Source organism: Mauremys reevesii, linkage group 11, assembly GCF_016161935.1.
Source record: "Mauremys reevesii isolate NIE-2019 linkage group 11, ASM1616193v1, whole genome shotgun sequence".
NCBI lineage: Eukaryota > Metazoa > Chordata > Testudines > Geoemydidae > Mauremys > Mauremys reevesii.
In genome coordinates, this window is record NC_052633.1 from 41,497,050 (window position 1) to 41,508,256 (window position 11,207).

Consider the following 11,207-nt stretch of genomic DNA (forward strand, 5'->3'; position numbering starts at 1 on the left):
CACTTCATTGTTAAACTGAATAAAGCATTTTGTTACTAGTGTGGCAGTACAGGGAACTATAGAATTATAGAATGGCTGTCAAACATTATAATGAATGTCTGTTTTCTTCTTCCAGGCTTCTGGTTGTGATGGCACTGAGATCCCTGATGAGGTGAAACTGATTGGGTTTGCTCAGTTAAGTGTCAGCTGATGTCTGTCTCTCGACCCCCAGCAGAATTGTGAGTTTGTGAGGAGGCCAGCTTAGATGCGAAGAAAATTAAAGCACCCACACTGAGTTCTGCTTCATTCTCTAGCTATTCACAAAGTCAGAAGACGCAAATCCCTCAGCTGCACCGCTGCTGCTAACATTCAAAATGCTACTAAATGTCTCTTATCAATTTGGATTTCCCCTATGTGAAAAGCATATGGAAATGCACTCAGGTGGCTGTATTTATTGGTTACAAAAGGAATTTTCTATCAAATTTATTTCAGCTTTCATAAAATTTCAGTGATATTATTTTAATTATGTACTTCTGATTGACAATACCACCTCTCTTCTGTTGTATTTAGAAATTAATATACTTATAAAAGTTAACATGTATGTATTAGCCAAACTTGAATTCTAGTTTTAAAACTGACTGTGAATTTTATTTTTCATATATTTATGCATTACACATCCTAGCTATAAGAAAATGATTGAGCTGATTATGTGCTACTTGCAGTTAATCGCCTGTTGAAACAAAAAAGTTTCAGGTATATCTTGGAAGTATTTGTAACTTCTAGTTTTTGAAATGATTTAATTATGAGTTTAGGAAGCTTTTGTTGGTTTGTGTGTCTAAAAACCAATCCACAATCTGATTGTCAAGGGTGTGGGAGGTGCCTTGCAGACATTGATGTTTTGAAAATGTGCCTGAGGCTGCTTAAATCTAGAATAGTCTCAGTTCTAGAAGCACCGTATATATTTGTCGGAGTTAGAAGGGGATATACTGTAGCAAAGACTTTAGACAAGTTTGGCCTAAACTATGCTTTGTTGGGGAGTCTACAAGCAAGAATTATAAAATGTTGCCATTAAGCTAGACTGCTTACTGTGCCCATGTCTGATTTGACTTATCCTTAAGCGATAGAAATTATTTTGTAAAGGTGAGAACTTGAACAGAATCTGAGCTTTACTTGAAATTCTGCAAAATACCAAGGTGGAGTGAAAATAATAAAGGGGTTTGTGCAATGACTGAAAGGTAACATTTTGTTTAAAAAACAAAAACACTTCTGACCCAAGTATCCTTATGCTTAACCTGTGACATAGCTATTATGGAGCTAGTAAACTTTAGAAAGATTCTGAAATTTGGAGCATATGTTCAAGGAGGTATATTTCTTGGATGTTACCATTTTAAACTACTTCCTAGCTAAAACTAGATAAATGGAAGCTCTTTAATGTACTGAAAATGGCAAATATATATTATTAAGAAAAAGTTATTTATAACTCCTTGTCATAATTGTTGGGGTGTTCTAGAGCCAATTGCATAAAACTCAGTGTAATTTCATTCCATTTTACTGTTTACACGATTATTCAAAGATGACTGCAAAGGTAAAAGGAAAATAAAAGTGTTGCACAAATAGGCTGTGTAATGAGTTTCCTTGGAGGGAGGGATAGCTCCAGTGGTTTGAGCATTGGCCTGCTAAACCCAGGGTTGTGAGTTCAATCCTTAAGGGGGCCATTTAGGGACCTGGGGTAAACATCTGTCAGGGGATTGGTCCTGCTTTGAGCAGGGGGTTGGACTAGATGACCTCCTGAGGTCCCTTCCAACTCTAATATTCTATGATCTGTGTATTTTGTGCATTACTGTTGTAATATGGCAAATAACACTCTCTTATAAGATCACCTGCAATTACCAACACTTGTATTCTTTACTTGGCTCATTGAAAATGCCACCTGGAAAGGAAACCTGGTTCATAAAGGTCAGAAGAAGAAATGGAAACCCTCTTCCTCCCCTCCCCCCCCCATTATATTTTTCCTGTCCATTTGCCTGTAGTGAAGGATTGTTCCCTACCACTCACTGTTCGGTGCTTTGTCAAATCTAGTGTTAAAAGTCCCAAGTGTTGAGGCAATAGTTGTGAAGGAGGAATTGGTGAGAGCAGAACTGGAACTGTGGAACTATTTTCTCAAACTGTTTAGAATGAGAATAAGGAAACTGCTCGCCTGTCCAACTTAGGGGAGAAGGTGCAATTTGACAGGCGATGTAATTAAGAAGTATCAGTTAGGGAGAAAAAGGCTCTATTGAAATAAGAGTAAACTAAAAGGGGAAATTATAAACCCATCTGGCTCCTGATAAAGCACTTCACATGCTTGTAATGCTGTGAACAGATCATTAGTCACTAAGCAAGAGGGAAAGTATTTAAGTGCATGAGCTTTGATTGCATTTAATGATTCCTGGCACATACAGCATCTTGGATTTTTAAAGCACTGTACAATTATTAAATAATTGTCCTGTGAAAATAGGTGGGTAACTTTCACTTTACAGAAAAGTGATGTTCAGAGAGGCTTGCTGCTTGCCCAAGGCTACACGAGAAATCGGGATTAGAATTTAGAAATTCCATGCTGCACTGAAGAAGCCAGGAAAAAGGCTGGGAAGCCAAAAGTGCTCAGATACCACAGTAGTTGGGGGGTATACAAGTACCTAGATAGAGAGAACACAATCTATTGATGAAGTAGTCAACAATACCCTATTATAGTGCTGCTCATTAGTGATATGCTATAGAAGCATGAAAACACTTTAAAGGTTTTCCTGGCTACAAAGAAAGAGCTGGTCTTCACTACAGGAAATAGTTCTTTGCTTTATTACAGTTGCATTAAAGTGCTTTTTGCAAGTACCAAAACACTGTATGTAAAATAGAACCCACAACAACAAAATGAGTTTAGAAGGAAAGTAACTCGGGCGGGGGAGCGGAAATAACAGCTTCAGCTTTAAATTTAGTAAATATTACTCTGAGGCAGATTATGCCACCAAACTATCAGTATAGACAAAGATTTGATACTCAAAGTTGGCAAACAAACAAACAAACAAAAAAAACCCCATAGCTTAACATGCAGACCATGTGCAGCTTCTGTGTAGGAATATAAACAGAAAGCACAATGGCATTCCAGAGTGAAGGACCTTTTAAATGCTGCATTCAGATACTTCAACTGAATATGGAGAGGAAAAGAAAACCAGTGACTGTTACATGAGCAATTTTGCATGAGAAATAACCAAAACATGGATGCACTTCACACTGAGATGGTGTGTGGCCCCAGAGTAGTCCTGGGTGCTATTTATTTTGCAGGAGTTGATCAGACAATGGTGTGGTGTCTAGTAAGGGATGGAGAACACCTGGTTACATTCAAAAGGAGAAATGTCTAGTTAATTAGATGAACCTGGAACAGGTGAGGTACTGTATAGCCATCTGTGAGCCCAGGGAATAGGGCTTGTTGGAGAAATCTCTAGTATTTTTACAGCAATGATTATATGCCATTGCTTACAGTTTTGCACTTGTAGAAGTTATTAATTAATGTCAATATCTGTGGAACCAGCCTTTTCAGTACATTTTTATTTCCAGTGTGTTGAAAGCAGCTCTTCATTTTGGGCAGAGGTTGAAGCCGATAGATGGGAAAACAAATTGTGTGTCTGCCCACTGCTGTAAAAGAATAAGCATATAACCCAGCTCAGCACTAAACTGACCTGCTACAATGTCTGCTGAGCAGTTGTTAGCTGATGTTCAGTTAAGAAAATACAAGCAGGGTGTACGGTGCAGGGTCCAATGTTCATCCTCTTAACTCTCAGGACATGAAATCTTCAATATATTTAACCTTAGGCCAAGTAAAGTTGGCTTCCATCTCTCTTCTTTGTGCCCCTTCCCAGCAGTTCTTCCCCCATGTTCTTACTATTCCCTCTTCTTGATGTCGAATAAGACAGACCTTCCAATTCCCTGACCCTCCATTTACAAGAGGTTCTGTCCAGCTTCCTGGCATATGACTCCAATATATACTACGGTTCTGGGTCCCAAGGCAACTGCTTTCTGCCCCACCCCTGCACTGTGCGGGTACTTCTACCAGAAGCCCTCTGCTGCTTCCTGTAAGGACATCCAGAAAGGGCGGGCGGGGGGGGGGGGTATTTAACAGGGGCAGTAAGAGGATGTGCTAGAAGAGAGGGAGGGAAATCCTGACCAATATCTACAATCCCTTCCTCCTCCTGCCACCATATCCACTGGAACCGCGACTGCCTTTGGGAAACTGGCTAGTCCTGATGGTATTTGACATCCTAGAGCAAGAGTCTCTAGGGGTATTCCCTGAACAGATCCTGCTTTTATTCCCCTAGGATTGGAGATGAAGAGGCTCCTTTGCAAAATGCTTTTAAATAACATTATCTTCCTAAGAAATGGATCACTCTGTATAATTTGTAAATAGCCCTTTCTTCCCCAGACCCACTTTTCTTGCCTAATCAGAGGCTTGTTTTCCTTTCTACCAGCTAGACTTGCATACTGATGTTGGATGTGAGATTGGCCTGTGCCTGAAATCAGTCATAATGATGATGAGTCTGACACAGCCCTTAAAAAAAAAAAAAATCTGCTAATTAAGTGTGGTGAAAATACGGATTCTGTTTAGGAGCGAGGAGTTTTCTCTTTAGGGTTCTTCAAAGCAGCAGAAAATGTGAGACCTTGTTAGTAATTAATAATATTCATCATAATGAGCAGTTCAGTTTTTCTTTAGCTCAATTCCAGTGCATGTTAGGTTGATTGTGGAGATTTTTCCCCAGCATCAGGTGACCAGCTCACCAAGCATCTTACAGTGTTTCCATACCCAGGCATGACCATACTGTGGTAGTAATTTTAGAGAGAAGTTGGCAGATGAGCAGGAGCCAACATCTCTGATCTCCCTTCTGCTAATGAACTGACAGAGCAACTAGATTTGCTCACACCAGCAAAATCTCTCCCTCTTTTACTTGCATTTTATTACACGATGGTCCAATTGATTAAATATCCAGACTTAATAGCTGAGCATTGTGACATGTTAGTAATTCATTTTGTCACTGTGAATAAACCCAACATTACAGTGTACATAAAACTGTGGTTTTATGGCTGCTTTATGATTGTTAGACGGCTGCTTGTCAAACTGTTTGCATAGTGAAAGTAATCTGAGGCGCTGAATCAAACTCAGTAGCTGAGAAGCAAAGAACTTCATAATCTTCATAGGCAGTGCTGCATGGAGCAGCCGAGATATTAAAGGGAGTTATCCATAAAGAGTTATGGCCATGAGCAAGAAGATTTAGTTTTTGCTGCATGGACCAAATGAGAGGCAATAATGTGCTTCTCAGGAAGCAAGTCCACGTAGTATCTTGCCATCCAATCTATAAACATGAATATGAAAGACTGTGGGGTAGAGAAAACCATTATGGCAGATGGATGTGTTTATGTGGGGAAACAGTTAAGGCATTTTTATTCAACGTCAATTCCCCATATTAATTTCTCTCCTCTATCCCTCTCCTTTTTTTAATGTGCACATTTTATGAATAAAAGGTGTCTGCATCCTTTCCACCTGCCAAAGACCTGTAACTGGAAAGGTCTTCAAGGACTGAGGAGTTTGGTTCTTTCCTGTTATAAGAGAAAAGTGTAATTCACGAGGTAGGGACTATGCTAATATATGGAAAGGTTTATTAAATAGAGAGTGCTTTTATTTTTAGTCTCAATTACTGTGCCTGTGGCTAAATGGTTTCATTCTGCCTTTCCTGATGTACCTGCTCAAAACATTGTAGTTACTTAATAGAGTGCACAGGTTTATATCTACTTGCTAATTTTCTGGAGGATAAATGAGGTATAGCTTCTCCAGAGTTAAAGGATTTAAGGTACTCGTGAGATAATATCTAGTCTTGGCTCTCAGAAAAACAGCTAACTTCGTTGTCATCTGAAATGAAATGTTAACAAGAGCCAGGGGTACTGGTGTGGCCCAGTGGTTGTGGATGGGAAGCATCAGTGTTTCTTAAATTGCTTTCGGTGGATTAATAGGCACAACGATCTTGTATCCCAGTTGCAAAACATTTTGTGGGAGCTGAAAAAATTAGAGCTAAAATTGGAATATGGATCTAAGCAAGATATCTGCATCTTCAGAATTTAAAAAGCTTGAGAAAGCTCTTTGAGTCCCTCTGTACAGGAATTTGGAAGAGTCCTACATGTGCAGTCTACTGCCTTTAGATATTAAGGATGATGTGTTTTGATGTTAAAGTCGATACCTGTACTATTATATAACAGAAAGGAGAGGTTATACAGGGGGTAGTTTTACAAGATTAGCACCTGAAAAGTCTCTCTGGATCCATAAATCACTATCATTCACAAGACAATGAAAACATTTGAGTGACCTGAAAATGTTGAAAATTCTTCTTTAATCTTTATTATGCTGGGCGTTATATGACATAAGCTGCTGAATAGTTTTGACAAAGAAACAGGAATATTCTGTAAATGTCCTGTATTGTCAATTGGCCGCATAGAACAAACTACACACTGCAACAATAAATGAAATGTAAAACAAAGTGGTTATGAAATAGCATGTGATAGCTCTTACAAAAGCAGAGGTGAGTTAGCTCTGATGCCCTGACAAAATTCCAGTGTTGGCAATTATGTTTGGCTTCCTAAGTTTCCCTGCCATTTGGAGTTTGGATAGGGCATTCTTCACTTTCCATCCTAAATTGTTGCACAATATCTGCTACAGTGTTACAAGGCTGATGCCTTCTCCCCCGCCCTCCGAGATCACTTCATTTCAGCACTGGTGTAGTGATCTTTGCCATGACTGTGTATATCTCTGTATAAAAACCTTGCAAAATTATATACTAATAGGGAAAGTAACTTTATTAGACTATTATATTAAGACAGAAGAATAGATTTTTATACCTAGACTGGTAAATGGATATGACAACTTTTCAAGGATGTTGTGTTTGTAAAGTTCTTTGGGTGATCTGAAAACTGTATTCTTGACAATGTAAGTCATTACAATGGTTGGCAACATATAGACATGTTTTATCAATGAAACTAAAAACATTCATAACCACTTTTTTTATTAACTTCAGTCATATGTGACTTTATGTATTTAGTTCATTTTAAAATAAAGGCATAAATGTGGACACATGATTAGAGTTACTAGAGCTGGAACAAATACAGCACCTTAAACATTCCTCGTTAGCTTCAGCAACCAAACTCCACAGGAGGAGGAAGAGTTTGAGGACAGATGTGTTGGACCTGACTACAACCCACTGACTTCAACATGATTTTTGTTTTGAGTAAAGAGTCCCTATATGATAGTCAAATGATTGGGTTCAAATAGAACATTTATTGTCTATTATGTAGCTATAGAAACAGAACAAAAAAATCCCATTAGAATAGTTGATGCAAAACCATTGATGAAATCCTGGACCCAACAGAAGTCAATGAGCGTTTATATATTGACTTCAATGAGGTCAGGTTTTCACCCCATGTTTCTCAATTAAGAATTCTGCAGCATGCTTTTGGGGGCTATAAAGTGAATAATAATGACCCCACCACTGCTTGAATTTGTTTTTGATTTGAATGAAAGGTGGTTAATAAAATATCCCAAACATCTTCCACTTCTCTCCGTGCAGCAACCTTTTCCTTTTTTAATAGCACATCATATTCAGTCAAGCAGAGAATGATCTGACAGACAGCTTTCCAGTTGTTTATGGTTGATTTCAGTGCTAACACTGTAAGACTGTCCATCAGACATTGCACAGCTTTGTCATCCATAAACATGAAGCCCCTCAAAAGAATTAAAGAAACAAAGTGACAAAAGTTTGTACCCTCATAGACTTTAAGGTCAGACGGGACCATTATGATTGTCTAGTCTGACCTCCTGCACAACCCATCCACTCCTGTAATAAACCCCTAACCTTTGTCTGAGCTATTGAAGTCCTCAAATCATGGTTTAAAGACTTCAAGGTGCAGAGAATCCTTCAGCAAGTGACCCATGCCCCATGCTGCAGAGGAAGGCGAAAACCCCCCAGGGCCTCTGCCAATCTGCCCTGGAGGAAGATTCCTTCCTGATCCCAAATATGGCGATCAGCTAAACCCTGAGCATGTAGGCAAGACTCACCAGCCAGACACCCAGGAAAGAATTCTCTGTAGTAACTCAGATCCCACTCCATCTAACATCCCATCACAGGCCATTGGGCATATTTACCGCTAATAGTCAAAGATCAATTGCCAAAATTAGGCTATCCCATCATGCCATCCCCTCCATAAACTTATAAAGCTTAGTCTTGAAGCCAGATATGTCTTTTGCCCCCAGTGCTCCCCTTGGAAGGCTGTTCCAGACCTTCACTCCTCTGATGGTTAGAAACCTTCATCTAATTTCAAGTTTAAATTTCCTGATGGCCAGTTTATATCCATTTGTTCTTGTGTCCACATTGGTACTGAGCTTTAATTCCTCTCCCTCCCTGGTATTTATCCCTCTGATATATTTATAGAGAGCAATCATATCTCCCCTCAGCCTTCTTTTGGTTAGGCTAAACAAGCCAAGCTCTTTGAGTCTCCTTTCATGAGACATGATGTTAGATACATTTTTTTTCTACCTAGAACTTTAAAAATATGAAAAAATATAAATTCAGAGCCATGGATGAAGCTGTTTAAATACAATTTAGCATTGTATAATCACTATGATTCTAAATTACCTTTTCAGACATTCATATGGCATGTGTGACAATGTTCCTTTGTTGGATTTACAAGACCAACAAACATCAATCTCTGAGATCTACTATATTCATTGTTACTATCATCCAAAAGATTGCTCTATAGAATCTAAAACAAGCTTGTGTTCACGCAGATGAGCTAAAAGCTTTGTTCATTCTTCCCCATCTCCCCCCGCCTTTTAATATCAAAATATTCTGTTTTCAACATAATCATGGTTTTGATCTTTTGAGGGAGTAATTGATTTTATTGCAATTAAAATCATTACAGGATATTCAACCACAGGCATTTGTTAATACCAAACAATGCGAAATTTCACCGTAGCCGTATGATGATTTGTGATCAATCTGAATATATTTGTTCTAGTCTTGCTGGAGTTGGTTGAGGAATTTACATCTTTGGCTATAATATTTAGGCAACATAAGAGCTGATGCTAACAGAAAATATATACTGGAGTTTAGCTGTGAGGAGTAAGATATATTTAGCCCATGGTAACATTTTTTACTTTTATTAATTGCAATATGCATTTTGTTGCATTTATGTATTTGTACATGTCTGGGGCTATTCCTTATGGCATAAAAATGACATCTCTTGAATGATATTGATGAGAACTTGAAACCAAGCTAGGAAGTTTTGGATTAAGTACCGCCAATGCATTTACATAGATCAAGTTATCATAAATCACTCATTTCTTTCTTTCACCCCATTCCCCCACCGTCCCCACTCCCAGAATGTTTATTCTCTCTACATTTATTTCCACACACTAGTTGTAGTGAGAACATCCTGATCTGATTCTATGTTGCACTAGAAAGTAAACTGTTTTCCTCACCAATCAGTAATATTTAGTGCAGTTCTATTAAATAAAAGATTGCAAAATAACATATTGGTGGGGGGGGGTGTCAACATTTATTGTTTTGCAATAATTGTATTACATTTACTTAATGTACAAGCAAGAAGACTTTTCTGTCTTCTAATGTACAGCCCTGCAAATTTAACCTGGGACTTGTGAATCAAACTGTGTTCATTCCTTTTTGTGCATCATCACCAGTGATAGAGGTTTTGCAGGCCAAGTTGTGCCCTCAGTGATACCAGTGCAACCCATTGCCTTCAATGGGCTTCTAATAGATGTAATCTTTTGGACCCTAGGTTAAAATTCTTAATTTGTTGTTGACAAACAAAAATGAACAGAACCCAGTTAACTTCATCTTCATTGCGTCGGTTCTGCAGGATGAACAGAATTAAAAAGAAAAAGTTACTTACAAGTAAACCCAAAGATCTGTTAGGTAAGCAGGTATCACGTTTATATCGTCACTTTTTCAGAACACAATTTAAAGAATGGCAGAGGACACTTTTGGCAGATATAATCTCTGAAGAATTTTGAAAAATCCAAAATGTTTGAGATAATGCTGAAGATATTTTGAGTGGATCAGAATATTGATTTAAATGACCAGCCCCTCAGATACATTAGAGCATTTCTCCACTGCTCTCCTGCTGGTGAAAAGCTACCTTAGCTGTCCCACAACACGTCCTAAATCCTTGGGTAAGACAGGGCTGCCATAATGACTCCTGCACTACTCCGCAGCTGGTGTATCTGGATGGCTGTGGGAGAGTGGGAAGGCTCTAGAACAGCCAATTGGAATTTTAGGAAATCAGCACAACTTAAGTATGAGAGCCCAGTTTCAGGGGCATGCAAAGTCACCTTACAGCCTCTTTCCCCCCACAGTCTTTTCATGGGGCAACTTAACTGTTTCATTAGAACCCCAGCATTTCAAATCTGTTTTGATGCTAACTAAAATATAAAGGAAGATGGATTTGTGCATATGGTCCATACTGTTCCTTTATTCTAGCCTTCTTGAAACTTAGGAACAGTGATATAAAATTAGTTTTATTTACCTGCGTTACATGATACCTAGACAGGTTTCTTTTTAACCTTTTGGAATTGACACTAAAAAGTTTTCAGTGTATTTCACTAAGAAACAGAAATTGTCAGTAACCCTTATTTCTGGGCTTGGAACTTTTGAATGAGCAGGAAAGAATTTGGCATCAGAACATTTTTTGTCAAGAAACTTTGAGTTCTGGAATCAGACAATCTTTTAAATCAGCTACTAAATAATCCCTTGAGGATTCTGGAACAAAATGAATGATTGAATTGAATATGCCATCCCCACCCAAGTTTCCTATACAACCATCCTTGAGCTCTAAATATTCTGATTTTTATAAACATATGCTGTTGTAATCATGTTATATATAATGCTTTATAATATAGCTGAAAGCTGAGAGACAGGAATATTTTATCGGAATGCATGTTACAAGAATGAACTATGGAAAGAAGATGGAGAGATGATCCCCCAAAATGATGCATTACATCATCCCGTGGGACCTGTAGCAGATAAGTATCTATGAAATAGTATTTTGGGGTCATTGTTGGTAGGCATTTTGAGAAGTATTACTGTATAAGTTTGTAGATGATAGCCTATAATGCTACTTTCCATACAGCTGGGCATCCCACA

General features: G+C 38.3%; 1 protein-coding gene across 3 annotated transcripts in view; it reads left to right on the top strand.

Annotated features, from left to right (window-relative positions):
* The window catches only part of STK39 (serine/threonine kinase 39), a 180,347-nt gene extending 169,365 nt beyond the window's left edge, over positions 1-10,982 (top strand). For 2 of the 3 annotated variants that reach the window (XM_039495665.1, XM_039495667.1), the window contains one exon: positions 116-1,057. In XM_039495665.1, the coding sequence (XP_039351599.1) occupies positions 116-190 (75 nt within the window). In that variant the 3' untranslated portion in view covers positions 191-1,057. Of the gene's footprint in view, positions 1-115; positions 1,058-10,963 lie in introns of those variants that run through there. The other variant, XM_039495668.1, reaches the window with a different exon arrangement.
* Positions 10,983-11,207: the final 225 nt, after the last annotated feature.